Consider the following 27014-nt stretch of genomic DNA (forward strand, 5'->3'; position numbering starts at 1 on the left):
TGTTCCAGCAGCATAGCGTCAGTAGTGTCCTTAACAAACCGGCCAACCTTTGCATCATCTGCAAACTTCGACATTAAGCTTGATATACCATCCAATATAAATAAATGATATGGATTATCATTTATGAATACTGAAAACAATAATGGACCCAACACTGAACCCTGAGGGACTCCAGGGTCCGACGAGCAGTGTCCATTGATTACGACTCTCTGTCTTCTCCCCCTCAGCCACCCATTTATCCACAGCAGCAATTTGCCTCCAATGTCACACTGCTCCAATTTGTGCAGCAGTCTTTCATGTGCAACAGTATCAAAAGCCTTTCTAAGATCCAAGTATATAATATCAAAGTTATTCCCTGCATCCAGTTCTTTTGTGACTGCATCATAGTATCCAGTCATATTGGTCAGGCAAGACTTCCCCTTAACAAAACCATGCTGTGTCCGAGCTATGACTGAAGTCTTGTCTTAATGATCCTGCAGTGCTTCTTTAACTAGTGCCTCCATTAATTTTCCTGGAACAGAAGTTAAACTCACAGGTCTATAATTACTTGTGTCAGCCTTTGATCCTCCTTTGTGAATTGGGGTCACATTTGTACATCTCCAGTCTGTGGGTACCTCCCCTGAGTCCAAGGAAGCTCTCATAATTATGGCTAAGGATTTGCTTACTTCCTCTGCTGCCTCCTTTAATATAACTGGATAGATCCCATCCACCCCGGGTGCCTTTTTTATGTTTATCCTCAACAATTTCTCATCTACTTTCCTCTCAGTTATGACAAGATTCTCTAGCTTACTGCTAGAGTTGAATACACCTCTGGCTTTCCCCTCGCTAAATAACTCCTCATGTGTGAATGTCGATGCAAAATATTCATTTAGTTTGTTAGCTACCTGAGCAGGATCATCAACAGTGGACCCATCGATATCAAGTGGACCAATCTGATTCATCCCCTTCCTTCTAAAGAAAAACAGCAAACAACTCTTTGCTGTTTTTCTTTGCATCCTTTGCCAAAGATTTCTCGTAATCTGCCTTCGCCTGCCTAACCTCCTTTGTAACTTGGTTACAGATCAACTTATGTCTATCATAGGCTTCTATGTCATGTGTTAATTTGTATGTATCCCATCCATGTTTCTTCTCTGCCATATACCTCATAAGTTCATCTGACATCCATTTAGGCCTAAACCTTGAACAATATTTCTTAGTTGGTATGTAAAGCCTGGTAGCTTCCAAGATAAGTTCTTTGAATGCTTCCCATTTTGCATTTGCTGTTGGTAATATCATCAGTTGGTCCCATTGTATAGAATTTAAATACTGTCTCAGTCCATCGTAGTCGCCTTTACGAAAGCAATAACCCTTCCCTTTACCCCTAATGGTAGTTACCTCTTTGAGTAAATCCCACTTCAGCACACTGTGATCACTGCCACCTAGCGGTTAATTTATCTGCAGATTCTTAATGCATGAAGAATCACTGCTGATAATCATATCAAGAGTATTCCTCCCTTTAGTTGCCTCCCGAACATGCTGATGTAGAAAATAATCATCCAATAAATCCACAAAAGCCTTGCTAAGGTGTGAGTGACCAACCCCCAAATTCCAGTCAATATCTGCGAAATTAACATCTCCCATTATAAGAGTCTCTGATTTACTGCCCCACTCTATTTCCCTGTGCAGTTTCTTATTATACTCATCAGAGTCATTAGGCCTATAGCACACTCCTACTCTCAATTTTGATCTCCCAATGCTTATGTCACACCAAACTGACTCGACACTGCACTATCCAGCGATGTCCACTGGCTTCACTTCCTTGGATTTTATGTATTTCTTAACTAATAGCATAACCCCTCCTTCCTTCCTATCCAGTCTGTTCTTTCTGTAGACGTTGTACTTCCCAAATTGCAGTTCTGCATTCCTTATATCTGTGTGACACCACGTCTCTGATATCCCAACAATATCTGCCTTTGATGTTTTGAGCAATACTTCAAATTCATCAAATTTATTTACTAAACTCCTAGCATTGGTGTACACGCAAGTATACATGCACCTATTTCTATTCTTAACTTTCCTAAAACAACCCTTGTGTTTACTTGTACCGCAATGACTCCCAGCAGTCTCTGAAATATCCTGCCTCTTGTTTTTCAGGCTTATTCCAATAGAAGCAGTGCAAGAATCTCTTTCACCTCTGCCCGTGGCTACTGTTAATCTATTCGTCTTTGTCTCCCCCCAAGCTAGCAGTTTTCCGACCCACCTAACAATGCCTCGATAGCATCAGCAAATATTCTTGCACCCTTTCTATTTAAGTGTATCCCATCCCTGTAGAAGCAATCTCTCCTGTTAACAAGTACAGTCCAGGCTGAAAAAAATTCTACCCTTGAGCCTTGCACAATCTTTCCAGGGCCGAATTGATCGACAAGGCTCTCATCATATACTCCCTCCTATCGTGTCTGGGCAGAATTGCAGACACTTTCAAATTCAACCCTATTTCAAAGGCTTTTTTTCAACAGTGACCTGTACTTGTTAAGCAATTCTGCCAGTCTCCTACTCTTGATATCATTAGTGCCAATGTGTACAACTATATCACCTTTTGTGCCTTTAAAAGATGATATCTGCTCTACAACGTCATCAACCTTTGCCTCTGGCAGACATACCCTGGTCCTGTTCCACCTATCCTTTTTACAAAGCATGTTTCCCGTTTCCCTGACAATAGAGTCACCAGCAACTACTAGTTCCTTTGGGACCAGCGCATTCTGCCTTGGGGGTTACCGCTGTGTTGCGCGATGACCAAGTGCAAGCTCTGGTGTTGATGTGGGCAGCTGGGAGCTTGATGGGCTCCTCAATTTAGTTCTTTCGAGGGCATCCACCCTGTCCTTCAATCTCTCGTATAGGCCCATAAGAACGCTGAGTTGTTGCCTGATTTCGATACACTCCTTGCATCGCGCACACAAAGAAATACATCTCCCATGGCAATATCATGTTCCGTACCTGAATGCTCCACAAACATCATGCAAGCTGTGCATTTTAAAAGGCTATGATTCAGAAGGCAACTGAATCAACACCTCGCCAGCAGCTCGTGGGTTTCCCCTTTTTGGACTGCTTTCGGTAGGTACTAACCACGACTGACTGTGAGCAACCCACCAGCCGTGCCATTTTGGATATGATCTGACTCAGTCGTCTGGCCATTATAATTTGGCCTTTGTCAAACTCCACTTCAGTCTGCTGCCTTTCCCATCTCAAGAAATAAAGTAACACTGATTAACGGAGCTCGGTATCAGGTGTTTTTTATACCGTGTCCCGACCTATGCACGCGCTGTAGTTCACCTTTTGCTCGATTTGCATAATAACGACTTGCTGGTCATAATGTTTTGGCTCATCAGTGTACTTTCATCAATATCATAGCTAAATATACAAAACAACAATGGGCCCAACACTGAACCCTGGGGGACTCCACTAATAATCTTAGTGTTATCAGTATTGTTGCTGGTTTTCTCTGACACCAGTTCTGTAGGGAAAATTTCCTTATGTATTTTATTAAAGTCGCCATTGAAGACTGCCAGGTCATCAGTGAGACTAAATGGGTTTAACTGAAGAGTGCTAAACTCAAAATGATGTAGAAAAAGTTTGTTACGGTGAAGACAATTCTTGCACCAATTTGTTTTCCTTTTATTTATATATATATACATATATATATATATTTTTTTACTCTTCAAATAGGCCTCTGGGGTTGGGAATATTCATATTAGTATTAGTAATGGCCGCATGGTGCAAGAAAGCCTATGGCTTATGCTGCACCAGCCAAAAGAGAAAAAAAAAAAATCCGAACAAAACAATGATAAAAACAAAAAAATAAAATAAATAATAATAATTAATAAAAAAAAAAGTAAATTAAACCTATCATCCTATGCGCTTCCCTTACCCGAAAGTACTATCCAGATGACCTTTGAATTTCCCCAAACTGTTGGCGTCTACCACCCATGAAGGAAACTTATTCCAGTAATTTATAACTCGCTGGCTAAAATAAAACTTCCTGCAGTCTAATCTAAACATTTCCCCTCATAACTTGAATTTATGTCCCCTAGTTCTAGCATCATTTATAATTTTGAAAATTTCGTCCTCATTCATTTTACTGATGCTTCTCAGAGCCTTAAACACCTCAATCAAATCTCCTCTAAGGTGTCTAGTTTCCAAATTCTGCAACCCACATATTCGAAGTCTTTCTTCATAAGGACGCCCTTTTGCCGATCTCACCAGGCGAGTTACCTTTCTTTGCACCATTTCAAGAAGCTCGATGTCTTTCTTTAGGTGCGGTCTCCATACTTGAACACAGTATTCCAAGTGTGGTCTAACATAGGCCTTATATAATGGTATTATCACGTCCCTATCTCTACTTGCAAAAGTTCGATAGATCATCGATAGGACATCATAATCGGCCATTTTCAATCCACTGCAGGATGAAGGCCTCTCCAGCAACTTTCCAGTTCCTTCTGTTTTGAGCACTGGCCATCCATTTCCTACCCAAAAACTCATGAATTTCATCTATCCATCTCCGCCTTTGTCTTCCGGGTTTTCTTCTAGCTCCTGTTGGGTACCATTCTGTTTTCTTAGTCCATCTGTCATCATGTCTTCGAGCTATGTGGCCTGCCCAAGACCATTTTAGTTCTTTGTTTATAAGAATTTCCTTTACTTGAGTTTGCTGCCTAATACATGTGTTAATCCATAATTCGTTCCATTCTTCGCTGTGTAGTTCTCAGCTTATCTTCCATTCTTTTGGTGAGTGCTCAAGTTTCACTTCCATAAGTCATGGTGGAGAGTATACATTGATTCATTATTTTACATTTCAGACAAACTGGGATATTGCTCTTCAGTATGTGACTATATTTCCTGAATGCTATCCATCCAAAATTTATTCTTCTCTTGACTTCCAGCCATTTATCATTATTACAGCTAATAACTTGTCCCAGATAAGTATATGACTCCACCTTTTCAATTACTGCTCCTTCAATCATTATTTCCCTTTCCATGGCATACTTGTTCATCATTACTTTTGTTTTAGCCATATTCATCTTTAGTCCAAAATCCTTAGTAACTCTGCATAACTGATTAAGATTTTCCTCTAATTCTTTAGGATCGTGGCTTATGACAACAATGTCAACTGCAAATCGTAAATGGTTTAGGTACTCTCCATTCACATTGACTCCTTTCTGTGACCAGTCTAATCTTCTGAAAGCTTCCTCAAGGGCAGCAGGAAACAGCTTCGGAGATATTGTGTTCTCCTTGTCGAACTCCTTTCTCGATTTTAAATTTCCTACTGTCTTTGTCTAGTTTAATAAAGGAGTTAGCACTCTCATATATTTTCTTCAAAATCATAATATATGGGGTATCTATGCCTTGTCTTTCCAGTGCCCGAAACATTGCCTTATGCTGTATGGAGTCAAATGCCTTTTCATAATCCACAAATGCCAGGCATAATGGTGTTTTATATTCATTTGCTTTCTCCATTAGCTGTGATATTACGTGAAGGTGATCCATAGTTGAGAATCCTGTCCTAAAGCCAGCTTGCTCTTTCGGTTGATTCTCATCAAGTATTCTTTCTAATCTGTTAGTAATGATCCTTGTGAACAACTTCATGTTCACAGTCTTCATATGTCTGCCAGGGGCAAAGGTTGACGACGCTGTAGAGCGAATATCATCTTTTAAGGGCACAAAAGGTGATATAGTTGTACACGTTGGCACTAATAATATTAAGAGTAGGAGACCGGCAGAATTACTTTACAAGTAGAGGTCACTGTTGAGCAGAAGCTGAGAATTAGGGTTGCATTTGAAAGTGTTGCAATTCTGCCCAGACACGATAGGAGTGAGTATATGATGAGAGCCTTGTCGATCAATTCGGCCCTGGAAAGATTGTGCAAGGCTCAAGTTGTAGAATTTTTTCCAGCCTGGACTGTACTTGTTAACAGGAGAGATTGCTTCTACAGGGATGGGATACACTTAAATAGAATGGGTGCAAGAATATTTGCTGATGCTATCGAGGCAGTGTTAGGTGGGTCGGAAAACTGCTAGCTTGGGGGGAGACAAAGACCAATAGATTGACAGTAGCCACTGGCAGAGGGGAAAGAGATTCTTGCACCGCTTCTATTAGAATGAGCAGAAGCCTGAAAAACAAGATGCATGGTATTTCAGAGACTGCTGGGAGCCATTGCGGTACACGTAAACACATGGGTTGTGTTAGGGTAGCTAAGAATAGAAACAGGTGCAGGTATACTTGTGTGTACACCAATGCTAGGAGTTTAGTAAATAACTTTGATGAATTTGAGGTATTGTTGCTCAAAACATCAAAGGCAGATATTGTTCGGATATCAGAGATGTGGTGTCACACAGATATAAGGGATGCAGAACTGCAATTTGGGGAGTACAACGTCTACAGAAAGGATAGACAGGATAGGAAGGGGGGAGGGGTTATGCTATTAGTTAAGAAACACATAAAAACCAAGGAAGTGAAGCCAGTCGACATCGCTGGACAGTGCAGTGTTGAGTCAGTTTGGTGTGACATAAGCATTGGGAGATCAAAATTGAGAATAGGAGTGTGCTATAGGCCTAATGACTCTGATGAGTATAATAAGGAACTGTACAGGGAAATAGAGTGGGCCAGTAAATCAGAGAGTCTTATAATGGGAGATTTTAATTTCCCAGATATTGACTGGAATTTGGGGGCAGGTTACTCACACACTAGCAGGGCTTTTGTGGATTTATTGGATGATTGTTTTCTACATCAGCATGTTCGGGAGGCAACTAGAGGGAGTAATACTCTTGATTTGATTATCAGCAGTGATTCTTCATGCATTAAGAATCTGCAGATAAATGAACCACTAGGTGGCAGTGATCACAGTGTGCTGAAGTGGGATTTACTCAAAGAGGTAACTACCATTAGGGGTAAAGGGAAGGGTTATTGCTTCCGTAAAGGCGACTACGATGGACTGAGACAGTATTTAAATTCAATACAGTGGGACCAACTGATGATGTTACCAACAGCAAATTCAAAATGGGAAGCTTTCAAAGAACTTATCTTGGAAGCTACTAGGCTTTACATACCAACTAAGCCGACCGAGCTAGCCGAGTGGGTCAAGTATCTGCCCGGCAACCCAAAGGTCGCGGGTTCGATTCCCGCCTCGGGCTTGGATCAAAGTACTGCAAAAACCTTGGGAGGTGCAATATGGCCACAGACGCCGATGCTCCAACAACTACCAAATCAAAAAAAAAACATACTAACTAAGAAATATTGTTCAAGGTTTAGGCCAAAATGGATGTCAGATGAACTAATGAGGCATATGGCAGAGAAGAAAAATGCATGGGATACTTACAAATTAACACATGACACAGAAGCCTATGATAGATACAAGTTGATATGCAACCAAGTTACAAAGGAGGTTAGGCAGGCGAAGGCAGATTAAGAGAAATCCTTGGCAAGGGATGCAAAGAAAAACAGCAAAGAGTTCTTTACTTATGTAAACTCTAGAAGGAAGGGGATGAATCAGATTGGTCCACTTGATATTGATGGGTCAACTGTTGATGATCCTGCTCAGGTAGCTAACAAACTAAATGAATATTTTGCATCGACATTCACACATGAGGAGTTATTCAGCAAGGGGAATGCCAGAGGTGTATTCAACTCTAGCAGTAAGCTACAGAATCTTGAAATAACTGGGAGTAAAGTGGAGGAGAAACTGTTGAAGATAAACACAAGAAAGGCACCCGGGGTGGATGGGATCTATCCAGTTATATTAAAGGAGGCAGCAAAGGAAGTAAGCAAACCCTTAGCCATAATTATGAGAGCTTCCTTGGACTCACGGGAGGTACCCATAGACTGGAAATGTGCAAATGTGACCCCAATTCACAAAGGAGGATCAAAGGCTGACATAAGTAATTATAGACCTGTGAGCTTAACTTCTGTTCCAGGAAAATTAATGGAGGCACTGGTTAAAGAAGCACTGCAGGATCATTTAGACAAGACTTCAGTTATAGCTCAGACACACCATGGTTTTGTTAAGGGGAAGTCTTGCCTGACCAACTTGATTGGATACTGTGATGCAGTCACAAAAGAACTGGATGCAGGGAATAACTTTGATATTATATACTTGGATCTTAGAAAGGCTTTTGATACTGTTGCACATGGAAGACTGCTACACAAATTGGAGCAGTGTGACATTGGAGGCAAATTGCTGCTATGGATAAAGGGGTGGTTGAGGGGGAGAAGACAGAGAGTGGTAATCAATGGACACTGCTCATCGTGGACTAATGTTATTAGTGGAGTCCCTCAGGGCTCAGTGTTGGGTTCATTATTGTTGTCTGTATTTATAAATGATATTGATGATGGTATATCAAGCTTAATGTCCAAGTTTGCAGACGATACAAAGGTTGGCAGGGTTGTCAAGGACACTACTGACACTATGCTGCTGCAACAGGATCTGGAACGGTTGAGCAGATGGGCTGAGAGGTGGCAAATGAAGTTTAACATTGACAAATGTAAAGTACTACACATGGGAAACAGCAACCCCAGAGCAGCATATCAACTCGTGGTACTACACTGACAGTGGTAGAGAATGAAAGGGACTTGGGGGTGGTTGTGCAGACAGATATGAAGTTCTCTGAGCAGTGCAGACGGGCTGCAAGAGTAGCTCATGGAGTATTGTCAATGATATACAGGAATTTTTCTAGCAGGGATAAGGAGGTGATTATTAGCATTAGCATTAGTAGAGGCATTTGATGCAAGAAAGCAAGATTATGCAGCATCAGCCAAAAAAAAAAAAAAAACAAACCCACTTCCACTTCACCCCTCTGTTCGTTCAAAATACCTGTCCAGCTGAGCCTTAAACTTATTTAGGCTATCAACCTCCACCACAAGGGATGGAAGTCTGTTCCACCAACCAACCACCCACTGGCTAAAGGCAGATTTCCGCACGTCTATCCTACATCTGTCTTTCCTCAATTTGAATTTATGCCCTCTCAGGTGATTTTTCTGAGCTAGAGGAAGAATCCCATCAGCATTGAGCATGCTTAAACCATTCAAGGCTTTATACACCTCTATCAGATCACCTTGCTGGTGCCTAGTCTCCAGACACTGTAATTTGCAAAACTTAAGCCTTTCTTCGTAAGAGCACCCCTTTGTTCCATTCACTAATCTTGTTGCCTTCTCTGTACTCGTTCCAGCAGCTCTACATCCTTCTTGAAATGAGGCCTCCAGATCTGTATACAGTACTCTAGGTGTGGCCTGACCATTGCCTTATACAATGGAATAATCACCTCCTTATCCCTGCTGGAAAAATTCCTGTATATCATTGACAATACTCCATGAGCTACTCTTGCACCCGTCTGCACTGCTCAGAGAACTTCATATCTGCCTGCACAACCACCCCCAAGTCCCTTTCATTCTCTACCACTGTCAGTGTAGTACCACAGAGTTGATACGTTGCTCTGGGGTTGCTGTTTCCCATGTGTAGTACTTTACATTTGTCAATGTTAAACTTCATTTGCCACCTCTCAGCCCATCTGCTCCTCCTTTCCAGATCCTGTTGCAGCAGCATAGTGTCAGTAGTGTCCTTGACAACCCTGCCAACCTTTGTATCGTCTGCAAACTTGGACATTAAGCTTGATATACCATCATCAATATCATTTATAAATACAGAAAACAATAATGGACCGAACACTGAGCCCTCAGGGACTCCACTAATAACATTAGTCCACGATGAGCAGTGTCCATTGATTACCACTCTCTGTCTTCTCCCCTTCAACCACCCCTTTATCCATAGCAGCAATTTGCCTCCAATGTCACACTGCTCCAATTTGTGTAGCAGTCTTCCATGTGCAACAGTATCAAAAGCCTTTCTAAGATCCAAGTATATAATATCAAAGTTATTCCCTGCATCCAGTTCTTTTGTGACTGCATCATATTATCCAATCAAGTTGGTCAGGCAAGACTTCCCCTTAACAAAACCATGCTGTGTCTGAGCTATAACTGAAGTCTTGTCTAAATGATCCTGCAGTGCTTCTTTAACCAGTGCCTCCATTAATTTTCCTGGAACAGAAGTTAAGCTCACAGGTCTATAATTACTTATGTCAGCCTTTGATCCTCCTTTGTGAATTGGGGTCACATTTGCACATTTCCAGTCTATGGGTACCTCCCGTGAGTCCAAGGAAGCTCTCATAATTATGGCTAAGGGTTTGCTTACTTCCTTTGCTGCCTCCTTTAATATAACTGGATAGATCCCATCCACCCCGGGTGCCTTTCTTGTGTTTATCTTCAACAGTTTCTCCTCCACTTTACTCCCAGTTATTTCAAGATTCTGTAGCTTACTGCTAGAGTTGAATACACCTCTGGCATTCCCCTTGCTGAATAACTCCTCATGTGTGAATGTGGATGCAAAATATTCATTTAGTTTGTTAGCTACCTGAGCAGGATCATCAACAGTTGACCCATCAATATCAAGTGGACCAATCTGATTCATCCCCTTCCTTCTAGAGTTTACATAAGTAAAGAACTCTTTGCTGTTTTTCTTTTAATCCCTTGCCAAGGATTTCTCTTAATCTGCCTTCGCCTGCCTAACCTCCTTTGTAACTTGGTTGCATATCAACTTGTATCTATCATAGGCTTCTGTGTCATGTGTTAATTTGTAAGTATCCCATGCATTTTTCTTCTCTGCCATATGCCTCATTAGTTCATCTGACATCCATTTTGGCCTAAATCTTGAACAATATTTCTTAGTTGGTATGTAAAGCCTAGTAGCTTCCAAGATAAGTTCTTTGAATGCTTCCATTTTGAATTTGCTGTTGGTAACATCATCAGTTGGTCCCACTGTATAGAATTTAAATACTGTCTCAGTCCATCGTAGTCGCCTTTACAGAAGCAATAACCCTTCCCTTTACACCTAATGGTAGTTACCTCTTTGAGTAAATCCCACTTCAGCACACTGTGATCACTGCCACCTAGTGGTTCATTTATCTGCAGATTCTTAATGCATGAAGACTCACTGCTGATAATCCAATCAAGAGTATTACTCCCTCTAGTTGCCTCCCGAACATGCTGATGTAGAAAACAATCGTCCAATAAATCCACAAAACCCCTGCTAGTGCGTGAGTAACCAGCCCCCAAATTCCAGTCAATATCTGGGAAATTAAAATCTCCCATTATAAGACTCTCTGATTTACTGGCCCACTCTATTTCCCTGTACAGTTCCTTATTATACTCATCAGAGTCATATAGCACACTCCTACTCCCAATTTTCATCTCCCAATGCTTATGTCACACCAAACTGACTCAACACTGCACTGTCCAGCGATGTCGACTGGCTTCACTTCCTTGGTTTTTATGTGTTTCTTAACTAATAGCATAACCACTCCCCCCTTCCTATCCTGTCTATCCTTTCTGTAGACGTTGTACTCCCCAAATTGCAGTTCTGCATCCCTTATATCTGTGTGACACCACGTCTCTGATATCCCAACAATATCTGCCTTTGATGTTTTGAGCAATACCTCAAATTCATCAAAGTTATTTACTAAACTCCTAGCATTGGTGTACACACAAGTATACCTGCACCTGTTTCTATTCTTAGCTACCCTAACACAACCCATGTGTTTACTTGTACCGCAATGGCTCCCAGCAGTCTCTGAAATACCATGCATCTTGTTTTTCAGGCTTCTGCTCATTCTAATAGAAGCAGTGCAAGAATCTCTTTCACCTCTGCCAGTGGCTACTGTCAATCTATTGGTCTTTGTCTCCCCCCAAGCTAGCAGTTTTCCGACCCACGTAACACTGCCTCGATTTATTCCATTCCATTATTCCATTGTATAAGGCAATGGTCAGGCCACACCTAGAGTACTGTATACAGGTCTGGAGGCCTCATTTCAAGAAGGATGTAGAGCTGCTGGAACGAGTACAGAGAAGGGCAACAAGATTAGTGAATGGAACAAAGGGGTGCTCTTACGAAGAAAGGCTTAAGTTTTGCAAATTACAGTGTCTGGAGACTAGGCACCAGCGAGGTGATCTGATAGAGGTGTATAAAGCCTTGAATGGTTTAAGCATGCTCAATGCTGATGGGATTCTTCCTCTAGCTCAGAAAAATCACCTGAGAGGGCATAAATCCAAATTGAGGAAAGACAGATGTAGGATAGACGTGCGGAAATTTGCCTTTAGCCAGCGGGTGGTTTTTTGGTGGAACAGACTTCCATCCCTTGTGGTGGAGGTTGATAGCCTAAATAAGTTTAAGGCTCAGCTGGACAGGTATTTTGAACGAACAGAGGGGTGAATTGGAAGTTGGTTTTTTTTTTTTTTTTTTTTGGCTGATGCTGCATAAGCTTGCTTTCTTGCATCAAATGCCTCTACTAATGCTAATGCTAACTTGTGGATGTGGGATAACAAGCTAATTGGTCTATAATTTCCAATTTCTGATTTATCTGCTTTCTTATGCAGCAAAACTATGATTGCATTATTCCACTGTTTAGGCGTCACACCTTTTCTAATGCACTTTGTGAAGAGCCTTGCCAGTTTTTGTGTTATGACTCTTCCTCCCAGTTTTAACAACTCTACAGTAACGTCATCTTCCCCCAGTGCTTTCCGATTCTTCATTTTCTTCAATGCATGTTCTACCTCATCAGGAAGAATATCAGGTATATCGTATGTGTTGCTCCTTTGCAATCCATCTTCCCCACTGCTGGTATCATTCCCTCGCTCCTTGTATAATTCTCTATAGTAGTCTTCTGCTATTTGAATTATGCCTTCTCTGCTGTTTATAAGTACACCATCGCTATTCTTCAGTTTCAGTATCATTTGTCTTTCTGTATTACTGCTCATGGCTGCTGATTTAAATCCTTTGTTTTCCCTTAATGCTTGTTCTACATTTCTTGTGTTAAATCTTCTTATGTCCTCTCTGAGTCTCTTTCTAATGGTTTTGCATAACTCAGTATACTCAGTTTTCTCCCTGTCAGTGTTTTTCTTGCTCTTCATTTGTCGTCTTCGGTTCATCATGACAAGTGTTTCTTGACTAATTTTTTCTTCTTTGGATTTCTTTTTCCCTCTAGGTTTCTTGGGCTTTATCACTTTCAGAAAGTTGTAATATTCCTCGTTGATATCTTGGTCCTGAGCAGTCTGCAGAAACTCAAACTTGTTCTTAAGTTCCAGTACATACTGCTTTTTCTCCTCCTCTTCTGTTATCTCAAAGACCTTTGTATTATTTACTCGAGTCAGTTTTTTCCTTTCCTACATCTATATCAAGTGTACATCTTACCATTCTGTGATCACTTCCAACATTTACCTTATTCAGAATGGTAACATCATTCACAATATATCTTCTGTTAGTGAGAATGAAATCGATTTCATTTGTTGTTAATCCATTTGGACTCTTCCATGTCCACTTTCTGTTCACCCCTTTCTTGAAAAAAGTGTTCATTACTGACAGTCCTTGAGATTCTGCAAATTCCACAAGTCTTTCACCTCTTTCATTTCTTTCACCATTTCCAAAATTTCCTATAGTTCCTCTTTCTGCACTGTTTTGCCTTTTTCCAACCTTAGCAATGAAGTCCCCCATAATAATAGTGTAGTGGGTTTTCTGCTCATCTAGAAGACTCAATTTCGGTGTACATTTCTTCAACCTCTTCATCATCATGGCTCGATGTTGGGGCATAAATCATTATAATCTTTAGCTTGTAGCTCTTAGAAATCTTGAGTATTAGTCTTGACACCCTTGGTGATGTACTTTTGAATTCCAAAATGTTGTTTTTAAAATCTTTATGGTCCAGAAACCCAACTCCAACCTCACTCCTTTCACTGTTTCCATTGGTGTACAGCAGATATCCGCTTGATAAACTTATAAGTGATTCATTTCTTCTTCTTGTTTCAGCCAAACCAATGATATTCCAGTTCACATTTTCTAATTCCTTTTCCAGCTCTAATATCCTCTCTTCACCGATGAGTGATCGTAAGTTATAACAGGCCAAGTTCAGTTTCCTTGCATGGCAGCCTGGTCGTACCCAGAGATTCCTAGCACCCTCTGCTTCCACTCTGATCCTCTCGCTGCTGTAAGAGGGAGAGTGAAAGCTGCTGGGGATTGAGGGCCATTTGTATTGTTGTGCTGTCATATGCTGGAGGGTTTGGTCTTTTCCTCTTCACGCTGACCAGGCGTCTCGATCGATAGGACACCATGGGCCTTCCTTGCAACCTGTTTACAATGCTCAGAGAATTTCATGTCTGACCGTATCGTAACAGCCAAGTCACTTTCCTCCAGTACTAGGTTTAGTTGAACTCCACCAAGTGAATAAGTTATTTTGGGATTACTGTTTCCCAGGTGTAATACCTTACACTTTGTTGGATTAAAGCATAGCTGTCATTTTTCTGACCATTCCTGAAGTTTATCTAGGTCTCTCTGAAGAAGCTCAGATATATTCATAATAACTGCACAATCATACACCAACTGTTATTAAAATTATAAATAGTGTTATGTTATATTAAAATAATGATGTAGATAAATGAAATAAATAGAATGATAAAATTCCACCGGATAAAACTAATAAAAAGTTAAACTGCAAAGAATTATTTACAATAAAACAATGTAGATAAAACACAGGATGATAAAAACGCTAAAACACCGTATCTTTCAGAGGCATCCACCTCCTTTCTCAACAGTTAGGTTCATCGCACAGCACATCCTTAAATATCAGCAGGCTCACGGTTCTCAACACGTGGTTCTACAGGAGCATGGGCAGTATTCTTCTAATGTGCACTGGAACCGGAAATGGCTCGGGAGTATGCCATGTGGAACCGCTCATCCCATTCAAGAACCACCGCCTCGAAGAGGGGGTGAATTGGATTCCCCTGTCTCTATTAATGGTATTGCTCTCAGAGGAACAAATCCGCAAGCTCTCGAGCCATTTTTGGTCCCAAAATCTATGTGCCCGGTTGATGATAACAGCTTCGTCTGGGGAGATTTGATAGTGCTCCTCCCAAAAATGTTCTACCACAGCAGACTTCCCAAAATCCGCGGTCTTTATCGCGTTCATATGTTCCCCCACACAATCTTTGAACCAGCATTTCGTTTCACCAACATAACATTCTCCACAATCCTAGCACCTGATCTCATAGACGATCCCACTTGTAAATTTCCTTGGTATGGGATCCTTGACCTGTGATACAACTGTGTGCAATCTCTGCCCTGGAAGCTGCACACACCGTGTCTGGCAATCGTGCAATACCTGAGCTATACACTCAGTTAGGCCCGGATAGTGGGGAATGTATGCAATGGCAACTGGTTTAAGCGGTTCTCTTCATCCGTGCTCCGCTCCTCGGATATATTTATCTATGATCTTCTAGGGGTAGCTGCATTTTCTGAGATCCGCTGTGACATGTTTAATTTCTTCTTTTCTATCCTCGGGGGTGCTGCAATGGGACCCAGCCCTATCCAGCAATGCCCTAATATATTCTTATGATGGTTGGTTTGTGCCGTATCGTAATGTGTATATTGGCCCCAGCACATTGGGTTTCCTATATACACTGGTTTTCAGCCTAGGGCCTTCCCTATGTAACAACACATCAAGGAAAGGGAAGGTACCCTCTACTTCCACCTCCGAGGTAAACTGAATGAACGGGGAGAAGCTATTAAGGAAACTAAGTACCTCATCCTCTCTCCCCCTCCGAATAATTGTAAACTTATCGTCGATGTATCGCTTCCATGCGTGCATGGGGAGAACCGACTCATCAAAAATTCTGCCTTCGAGCTCTTCCATAGCTAAATTTGCTATGATAGCACTAATAGGAGAACAACCCATTGTTGCGCCATGAACCTGCTTGTACATTGTGTTTTGAAACACCATGGTGGTGCTTGAGAGACATAGCTCCACCCCACTACAAATGTCCTCCACTCTTAACGGAGTCCTATTGCTTAGGGTGTCATCCTTCTCCAAAGCCATGTGTGCACATTGCACCCCATGGTCAATAGGAATGCACGTGAACAAGGATGTCACATCGAATGATACCAAGGCCTCGCCCTCTTCTACAGCCTGATCCCTTATGAATTGCACGAAGTCTCCACTATCCCTGATGGTAAAATAGGAACATCCAACAATAGGAGAAATCAGTCTGGCTAGGAACCTGGACAAAGCATGTGTAGAAATGTCTATAAATGACACAGTCGGCCTAAGCGGGGGTTCCGCTTATGCCGATTTTACTGATATTTAAGGATGTGCCATGCAATGAACCTCACCGTTGAAAAGGAGGCGGATGCCTTTGGTGTTTTACGGTGTTTTATATAATATAAGCACTATATAATATAAGCTATATATATATAAGCGCTATATAATATAAGATAAAAGCGCTAAAACACAAGTTACAGTGTTTTAGCGCTTTTATCATCCTGTGTTTTATATACATTGTTTTATCGTAAATAATTCTTTTCAGTTTAAAATTTCATATTTTATTGTACAGACAGTTACCTTTTTTATTACTTTTATCCGGTGGAATTTTATCATTCTATTTATTTCATTTATCTACATCATTATTTTAATATAACATAACACTATTTATAATTTTAATAACAGTTGGTGTAAGATTTGCAGTTAATATGAATATATATTCTTACCTTGGTATTTATATAATTGTTAAAAATACATAACTTACAGAAATAATTCCATGTTTTATTTTCAAACCCTGTGATGTTTTTTACAGTATGCTGCCAGTACTTGTATAAGCACTTTACATTAGATTGAGGTAAAAAGATTTTGGAAGTCAAAGGATCTGTGCCCTGTAGATCTCGTGTTAGAATTTACATATCCAAGAATGGCCATATTAATGTTTATAATTTTTGATTTTTTTCTGGGATTGTAGCAGAGTAATGAATCTAAAGGATATACAGGATGGAAAATTTTGTGTTATCAGTTTTCGTTTTGGTTTCTTGTGTAAGGCTTTTTTAAAATACTATTTTTGTTAGTTGAAACTTTGTGTGTTATGTCATTTTGTTTAATTCCTTCCATGAGTGTATTAAAATAGAATTTGTTGCAAAAGATGACAAAATTGTTTGCTGGTTTGTCAACATTGATAATAATGAAATTGTGTTGCAGATTTTCAATTTGACTTTGGAGAGTGATATTTCTGAAACCTTGTATTGTAATCAAGATAGGTTACTACAAAAAAAAAAAATCAAGAAAAATAAGGCAGATGAGCATTAGCATTAGTAGAGGCATATGATGCAAGAAAGCAAGCTTATGCAGCATCAGCCAAAAAAAAAAAAAAAAAAAAACTTCCACTTCACCCCTCCGTTCGTTCGAAATACCTGTCCATCTCAGCCTTAAATTTATTTAGGCTATCGACTTCCACTACAAGGGATGGAAGTCTGTTCCACCAGACTAAAGGCTAAAGGCAAATTTCCGCACATCTATCTTACATCTGTCTTTCCTCAATTTGAATTTATGCCCTCTCAGGTGATTATTCTGAGCTAGAGGAAGAATCCCATCAGCATTGAGCATGTTCAAACCGTTTAAAGCTTTATACACCTCTATCAAATCACCTCGCCAGTGCCTAGTCTCCAGACACTGTAATTTGCAAAACTTAAGCCTTTTTTCATAAGAGCAACCATTTGTTCCATTCACTAATCCTGTTGCCCTTCTCTGTACTCGTTCCAGCAGCTCTACATCCTTCTTGAAATGAGGCCTCCAGACCTGTATACAGTACTCAAGGTGTGGCCTGACCATTGCCTTATACAAGGGAATAATCACCTCCTTATCCCTGTAGCGAAAAATTCCTGTATATCATTGACATGACACCATGAGCTACTCTTGCAGCCCCTCTGCACTGCTCAGAAAACTTCATATCTGACTGCACAATTACCCCCAGGTCCTTTTCATTCTCTACCACTGTCAGTGTATTACCACAGAGTTGATACGTTGCTCTGGGGTTGCTGTTTCCCATATGTAGTACTTTACATTTGTCAATGTTACACTTCATTTGCCACCTCTCAGCCCATCTGCTCAACCTTTCCAGATCCTGTTGCAGCAGCATAGCATCAGTAGTGTCCTTAACAACCCTGCCAACCTTTGTATCGTCTGCAAACTTGGACATTAAGCTTGATATACCAACATCAATATTATTTATAAATACAGAAAACAATAATGGACCCAACACTGAACCCTGAGGGACTCCACTAATGACATTAGTCCATGATGAGCAGTGTCCATTGATTACCACTCTCTGTCTTCTCCTCCTCAACCACCCCTTTATCCATAGCAGCAATTTGCCTCCAATGCCACACTGCTCCAATTTGTGTAGCAGTCTTCCATGTGCAACAGTATCAAAAGCCTTTCTAAGATTAAAGTATATAATATCAAAGTTATTCCCTGCATCTAGCTCTTCTGTGACTGCATCATAGTATACAATCAAATTGGCCAGGCAAGACTTCCCCTTAACAAAACCATGCTGTGTCTGAACTATAACTGAAGTCTTGTCTAGATGATCCTGCAGTGCTTCTTTAACCAGTGCCTCCATTAATTTTCCTGGAACAGAAGTTAAATTCACAGGTATATAATTACTTGTGTCAGCCTTTGATCCTCCTTTTGAATTGGGGTTACATTTGCACATCTCCAGATTATGGGTACATCCCCTGAGTCCAAAGAAGCTCTCATAATTATGGCTAAGGGTTTGCTTACTTCCTTTGCTGCCTCCTTTAATATAACTGGATAGATCCCATCCACCCCCAGGTGCCTTTCTTGTGTTTATCTTTAACAATCTCTCCTCCACTTTACTCTCAGTTATTACAAGATTATCTAGCTTACTGCCAGAGTTGAATACACCTCTGGCATTCCCCTCGCTGAATAACTCCTTGTGTGAATGTAGATGCAAAATACTCGTTTAGTCTGTTAGTCACCCGAGCAGGATCCTCAACTATTGAACCATCAATATCCAGTGGACCAATTGGATTCATCCCTTTCTTTCTAGAGTTTACATAGGTAAAGAACTCTTTTCTGTTTTTCTTTGCATCCTTTGCCAAGGATTTCTCATAATCTGCCTTTGCCTGCCTAACCACCTTTGTGACTTGGTTACAGACCAGCTTATATATATCATAGGCTTCTGTGTCACGTGTTAATTTATATGTATCCCATGCATTTTTCTTCTCTGCCGTATGCCTCATTAGTTCATCTGACATCCATTTAGGCCTAAACCTTGAACAATATTTCTTAGTTGGTATGTAAAGCCTAGTAGCTTCCAAGATAACTTCTTTGAATGCTTCCCATTTTGAATTTGCTGTTGATAACATCATCAGTTGGTTCCACTGTATAGAATTTAAATACTGTCTCAGACCATCGTAGTCGCCTTTACCAAAGCAATAACCCTTCCCTTTACCCCTGATGGTAGTTACCTCTTTGAGTAAATCCCACTTCAGCACACTTTGATCACTGCCACCTAGTGGTTCTTTTATCTGCAGATTCTTAATGCATGAAGAATCACTACTGATAATCATCCAATAAATCCACAAAAGCCCTGCTAGTGTGTGAGCGACCAACCTACAAATTCCAGTCAATATCTAGGAAATTAAAATCCCCCATTATAAGACTCTCTGATTTACTGGCCCACTCTATTTCCCTATACAGTTTCTTATGATACTCATCAGAGTCATTAGGCCTATAGCACACTCCTACTCTCAATTTTGATCTCCCAATGCTTATGTCACACCAAACTGACTCAACACTGCACTGTCCAGCGATGTCGACTGGCTTCACTTCCTTGGATTTTATGTGTTTCTTAACTAATAGCATAACCCCTCCTCCCTTCCTATCCTGTATATCCTTTCTGTAGACATTGTACTCCCCAAATTCCAGTTCTGCCTTCCTTATATCTGTGTGACACCACGTCTCTGAAATCCCAACAATATCTGCCTTTGATGCTATGAGCAATACCTTAAATTTATCAACTTTATTTACCAAATTCCTGGCATTGGTGTACACGCAAGTATACATGCACCTGTTCCTATTCTTAGCTACCCTAACACAGCCCATGTGTTTACTTGTACCGCAATGACTCCCAGCAGTCTCTGAAATATCCTGCATCTTGTTTTCCAGGCTTCTGCTCATTCCAATAGAAGCAGTGCAATAATCACTTTCACCTCTGCCAGTGGCTACTGTTAATCTATTAGTCCTTGTATCCCCCCCACGCTAGCAGTTTCCGACCCACCTAACACTGCCTTGATAGCATCAGCAAATATTCTTGCACCCTTTCTCTTTAAGTGTATCCGATCCCTGTAGAAGCAGTCTCTCCTGTTAACAAGGACAGACCAGGCCAAAAAAAAATTCTACCCCTTGAGCCTTGCACAATCTTTCCAGGGCCGAATTGATCGACAAGGCTCTCATCATATACTCCCTCCTATTATCGTGTCTGGGCAGAATTGTGTCTGTAAAGTGTGATGAGTAATGCCTAATGAATCAATTCAACTTTTGTGGCTTGCATATTTTTCTGTTATACTTTTGGTTACTCTATGGCTTCTTTTAGGAAAAGTTTATATACTATTTTTTTTTTAGATTAAATAAGGACGGCATGCCTGTTACTAGATGATTTTTATCAGTCTAATTTTGAAGGCTTGTGTTATTGGGAACACTTTTGTTTCTGATTGTAAAAACATTAAGCTTTGTATATTTTGTTATGCAAATATAAGATTTAAAAAAAATTAATAAAATCGCTTCTAATTTAATTTCTTTCCAGTCACCAAAAGTTAACAGGAAATTAACATTTCTGCATGATTAATGGGAGTATTAAATTAAAAGTATTGTTTTATTATTTAGTATTATTAATTATAAAAAGTATTATTATTAAAAATTATTAAAATTATTATTATAGTATATTAATTTAAAATTATTAAAAAGTATTATTAATTAAATGGACTGCTTTTTCATAGCATTTACCAAGGTCATTATTTATTCAAAGCATTTAAAAGTGAAATGTAAATTTTTGTAAAGAATACAAATTTTCAGCATTTGCAAAGAACTAACTGAAATATTATTAAAGCTATAATTTCTCATTCACCAGGATACAGTGATATTGCATTCAATGTACTATGGTGCTGGACAGGAAATGTTAATGTGTATGACATTATATAATGGCTGGGTGAGTAATTATATGAGTGTTTTTATTTTGCACTTAAGTTTATTTCCTTGTACTGTTATTAGAAGTAGGTAAGCGTGCCTCCGTAGCCAGGTGGGCAGAAGCAGCACACGCTTCTTGATTAGACCGGGTTCGAGCCCGTGACCACCAAATACATAGGATGCGAAAAGGTCAGAGAATGACCACCGCATATCCCCCCCAGAGCAATATGGCCTTAGTTGCTAATGCTCCTAAAATCCAAACAAACAAACAAACAACAGAAGTAGATAAAATTTTAAAATATTCAGAAATTTAATTTGAATGGTTTTTAATTATTTTAACTACAGAAGACAAATAATAACTATTGTAAGTTGTATAAGATTGAAGTAGATATTTTTATTTTATATGCTGCATTTTAAATTGTGTAATGCTCATTATTAATGGGATAATGAAACTTCTTCTTCTTGGATTTCTCTGTTGTATCAATGGTTATCCTCGACCTAACTTTTTTCCTTTCTGTTTTTTTATATATATTTTAATTTTGTTCCTCCACTCTTTTATGTCTTCCCAGTCTCCATTCTTCAATTTCCTCTTTTCCATAGTCACCCTCACTCCCTCCGTCTTTGTGCTTCTAGGTTTCCTTTTCCTTTGGGGGGTATCCATTCCATTGCTTTTTTAGGCTGCCTCTCTTCCCCCATTCTCATAACATGTCTATACCATTCTAATCTTTTTTGTTCTGTTTTGTCAATGATGTTTATTTAGCATCCATTGCTTTTCTTATGTCTTCATTCTTAACTAACTCTTTCTAATTTAGATCTTTGGGCTGATCCTCTCCAAAAATCCATCTCAACATTACAATTTCTTCCTTTGCCTTTCCTTTATGATCCAAATCTCAGATCCATATAGTAGGATACCCTGAAATATTGCATTATATACAGGTTCATCGAAAAAGGTGTCCATGATTTCCCTTTTAATTATCTTCAGAAATATTTGATTGATTGCTGTGATTGTAGCAGCAAACAGTGTGGTAACTCACTAAGTTTTATTTGACACCTCAACAATTACCTTGGCTGCACCATGAGTGCACGCAGAATGACTCCTATGCACATTGCCTCAGTCATTGTCAGTAAGATGGCCACCAAGAAGTCCTGACTTGACACCATTAGACTTTTTCTTGTGGGGCTACCTAAAGAAAATTGTCTATGCAGAAAAGATTCGTGATCTGCACCATTTAAGAGAGAGAGGATCACTGCTGCAATAGCAACCGTTACGCCGGAAATGATTGAGGCCACATGAACAGAGATCAACTACCTCTTGGATGTTTGCCGAACAACGAATGGTGCTCACATTGAAACATGCTAAGGTATGAAGTAAAACTTGAGATATTCCTGTAGATGTTAACAAATAAATCAATCGATTGATGTAAGTATTTGCGTTGTTATTTTTTCATGAAATCACGGACACCTTTTTCGATGACCCTGTATTAATCGTTTGGTTTTTGAGAGAATATTATTGCTCCATAATATTGGATTCAACATTCCCAAGACCTTTCTTACCTCATTAATTCTCTTTTTAATCTCATCTTCAGATGAACCATCCATCTGCACAATAGCTCCTAGATATTTAAACTACTTCACATTCTTTATCTGTGCTCCATTTACACTCAAAATGTCCTCTGTTGAATTCATGTATTCCATCTTATTGAAATTTATTGTCAAACACCATTCTCTATATTGTTCTAATAGCTTTCTGTACATATAGTCAGCATCCTGTGCAAACAGTACCTGGTCATCTGCAAACAAAAGATATAAAAGGTAGATGTTTTGAGTCACACATAATAATAATCCCATTGGTGTGCATCTTTGGGACCAGGTCTCCAGAGTCACTTCCAGGTACAACTTGAATAACATGGGGAATAAACAGCACTCCTGTAGCAAGCCTTTTGATGTTTTGAATTTCCTTGATATTTCTGACCCAATTTCAATGCAGCAAGTGTTATTTTTGTATATTTTTCTAATTATGTCGATCAGTGGTTGTCGTATTGATCTTTCTTGGGACACTATCATAAGCTTTTTCGAAGTCAATAAATACTAATCTTATATCCTGTCCAGTAGCTTGGCATTTTTCCAGAATCTGTTTGACTGTGAATAAATGGTCAGTACAGGACTGTCCAACTGTAAATTCACACTGCTCCTCCGAAATCCTTATTTCTTTCTCTAGTTTAGTTTTAGTTTTCAATATCCCACTAAAAAGCTTTGCAGTTGGGTTTAAAACACAGATTCCTCTGTAATTTGAGCAATTTCTTCTATCCCCTTTATTAAACACAGAAGTGATGTATCCCAATGTCATCTCTGATGGTGTTTCTCCTCCTTTATATATTTTGTTAAATAGTCTTGTGAGCAGTGAGATGATTTTCCCTCCTCTGAAATTAAACTTAACTGCAGATATGTGCCCTTTGATTAAAGAGAGAAAGTTTAAAAGAACAGAGAAAGAAAAGAACAGAGAAGGAAAATAACTAAGAGTTAAATCCCCTGGAAATTAGGAAAAAATGTGTACATTTTTTCCTCCTAGTTGTGAACAGCGAAATTAAGTGAACATTAAAATGATATTAAAAATCATAGAGAGCAAGAGGTTTTCAGATTCATATAAGCTATGTTTTGTTTATGCATAACAGAAGTAGTATGTAAAGAGATTATGAGAACTTGCCTTTTTATATAACATGGAAGTTTGCAGATAATCTTCATTGAAACTAAGCGTATAAAAATAAAAATGACTTTTTGACCTGTTTGTGAGTACATATCTTGATCTACATTTTTCATGCATGGACTCTGTTGCTTCATGCTGCCATGTCTTATCTGTTTTTCCAACTAATTGTAGACACAGTTTATAATAGATGGCAGCATAAAAGTAGTTTTGAAAATTAGAGATTGTACCTGTTGAGCTACTTGTTCAATTTGGACTTAACAAAAGAAGAAATTGAAGAATTTCTTTGGAATCTTCTATGTCCAGAATTTAATAAAAACTGAATCGTTTAATTTATAAATAGATATAGTAGATATAGTTATAACAACTGGTTTTATTTACAATTTTTTTTCACAGTTTTATGATTTTTTTATTTGATTTTTGACAGTTTTACTTTTTACTCTAGTATCGGGCAAATAAAGTCAAAATAAGAACATATTACTATTTTAATGCATTTATGTACAAATTTTTAATTTTTACAAAATTTCAAAATTCCACAAAAAAGCTTGCTCCATAGAGCCTTATACTGAAAAAATTCACCATAAAGGACCCACCCATGTGTGGAAACCTCTTAGCTGAAAATTTTATTTGAAAACATTTTTTTTTTTTTTTTACTTTTGTTGCAGGTTTGCATTTTCCATATGTAATGTGTTGTTAAGCTTAAAAAGCACATGTGGACATAAAGGACAGAAATGAATGACTGTACTCTCTGGAATATCAAATTCAGCAGCCATGCACCTAATTCATTTTCTAGGACTTGCATGAGCATTTTCGTGATTACTCTTGAATTTCTTCTGCTATATCAGGACAACCAGAACAAACAAGGTTTATCAATAACTGAACTTGTTTCCTAAAAATTTTTTAAAAGTTTTGCTACCACAGAATTTTATTGAAACACTCTACCGTTGTTCTGTCCATCCTTCACATCCACACAACAGGTAATTTCTACATGCTCTTGTAAGCTTAATGACATGATTATTATGTATGATAAGACATAATAATCATGTTATTATGTCTTATCAATAAAATTGATAAGGCAAATAAAAGTTTTAAAAATAAAATCGATTTACATTGATTCCAGAATTTGTGGACATATCTAGTGTTGCCTGAGTAAAATTTATTGCAGCCATCTTGACAGTGAATGGAGTACACAAGATTTGTTGAGACTGTCATAGTAATGTGTAGTGTTTTTTTATCTGATTTTTAATTTGTTAAAGTAAGAAAATACAAGATGGATATTAGCCCCATAAGAAACACATCTAAGGTTTCTTTCAAATTTTTGACAGTAAGAGAATGTGACCATGACTAGACATTCAACTGTGGAAATGGTAGATGGAATGGTATGATAGTGATAGCAACATGGTTATCTGCTTTATCAGTGGCATTTTGAATAAGCTGTGGAACTTCTGTTTCAAGTAAATTAATAGTAAAAATCATTTGGATTTTGTATTAGGAACCTAAACATATAGTACTGACTTTTTTATTTTAAAATTGTCATATGATTTGTAATATAGCCACTTGCCTGTGTGTGTGCTCTTTCAATAAATTTTGGTTTATGAGGTACCATCCAGCCTGTAGATGTTTACATTTAGAAAATTTACATTGTTATCATCCTCATTAACTGTGGTTTATTTCAATCTAGGTTGTACATTGTTCAGTCTAGCTAATAAAGGACGTGTGACTGATTGGTGTCAAATAATTAGCATATTTATGAATCTTATGAATAATATTATGTTAACAATAAATGAGTTTAGAATCTTTTCAACATTAGGTAAACAGTTAAAAATTGCTGACCCCTGTGGACAAGCATAACTCTGTTCATTTGTCTGATTTTGGAATGCAAAGCAGTTTCGATTTAACAGAAATTTAATAAGAATAAGTTGATATTTGATTTTACAGTTTATTATAACAATATAAAAATAAAATTAATTAATTTTATTTTTATATTGTTATAATATTATTTTATTATAATTTTATTTTTATATTGTTATAATATACTGTGTAAGCAGTTCATATAGTAATTTCTCAGTTTACATGTTAAATGCATTCCTAAAAAGTGACACTTAAAATCCAATAATTAATTATCGGAGTTAATTTCCGATAAGAAATAATAGAAAAGAGGATTTCATGCAAGCATCAAGCTGTTGTGCAAAGTTCAACTTCTCAAATTATTGAAAGTGTAGACATTTATTTATGTAAAATATGTGTCTAGTAGTATTAAAAAAGCATGTGCAGAATGAATTTACATTGCAAAATTTCTATATAATATGAGTTATTACACACCTTTACAAAACACAGCATGCCTTTACAAAAGTGCTGTGTTTCCTTCTGACCTAAGTAATCAGGTATTGTATTCTTCATCATCACCTCCATGACTTTCCCTGCCACTGAAGTGACTGACTAGTCTGTAATTATCCACTTCACTCTTAAAACTATCTTTATGAATGGGCAAAATTTTGGCACTTCTGTAGTCCAGAGGAATTTCTTGTGTGTCCGGTTTTGCCCTCATAATTAATCTTAATAGTTTAATACACTCTCTCACTTCATCGCTCAAAATTACAAGGTATATGCCATCAACTTGTAGTGCCTTACTTGCCTGTAGGCTCAAAATTTTCTAATACGCATTGTTCTATGATTTCAGTGCACTAATTTCATAGTGCTTAGCTTCAATCTCATAGTTTCTCCTTGCTGTGAATAGTCTTTCAGCAATAAAAATTGATATGAAAAATACCCATTTAATTCAACAGCAACCTCAGGTCAGTTTGTCTAAGATTTTCCTGCTTCCATTATGTAAGGGACTGATCTGATTCATTCTTTTCTTCTTTGTATCTTTGTAATTACCTACATGAAGAACTCCTTGTCCCTGTTAACCAGTGATTTTCCATAATCAGACTTGCCAGCGCAGCCCTTTCTGTGATAACTGCTACAGATCAACTTATTAGTTTTAGTACTTCCCATCACTTTGTACCTCTCCCATGCTGCTTGTTCATCATACCCTTGCCATTTTTTAATTTGGTTAATACAAGTTGATTATCACTTCCAGTCTCATATCCTCAATCTACCCTTTATCATAACATCATCTCCATAAACTGTTATAAGCATTTAATGGGTTTACAACAAAATTAATGTTCTCACATTAATTTTGTTAATGCAGCAAATGAGAAAAAAAGTATTTAGTCAAGGA

General features: G+C 38.5%; 1 protein-coding gene across 1 annotated transcript in view; it reads left to right on the top strand.

The window, feature by feature from the left end:
- LOC150077095 (uncharacterized) overlaps positions 1 to 27014 on the top strand; it is a 282019-nt gene that overhangs the window by 208816 nt on the left and 46189 nt on the right. Inside the window, exon 13 of the mRNA XM_090386247.1 lies at positions 21035 to 21112. Coding sequence (XP_090242373.1) covers positions 21035 to 21112 — 78 coding nt within the window. The remainder of the gene's footprint in view (positions 1 to 21034; positions 21113 to 27014) is intronic.

Source organism: Mastigoproctus giganteus, chromosome 12 (assembly GCF_048544385.1).
Source record: "Mastigoproctus giganteus isolate SK-2022 chromosome 12, ASM4854438v1, whole genome shotgun sequence".
NCBI lineage: Eukaryota > Metazoa > Arthropoda > Arachnida > Uropygi > Thelyphonidae > Mastigoproctus > Mastigoproctus giganteus.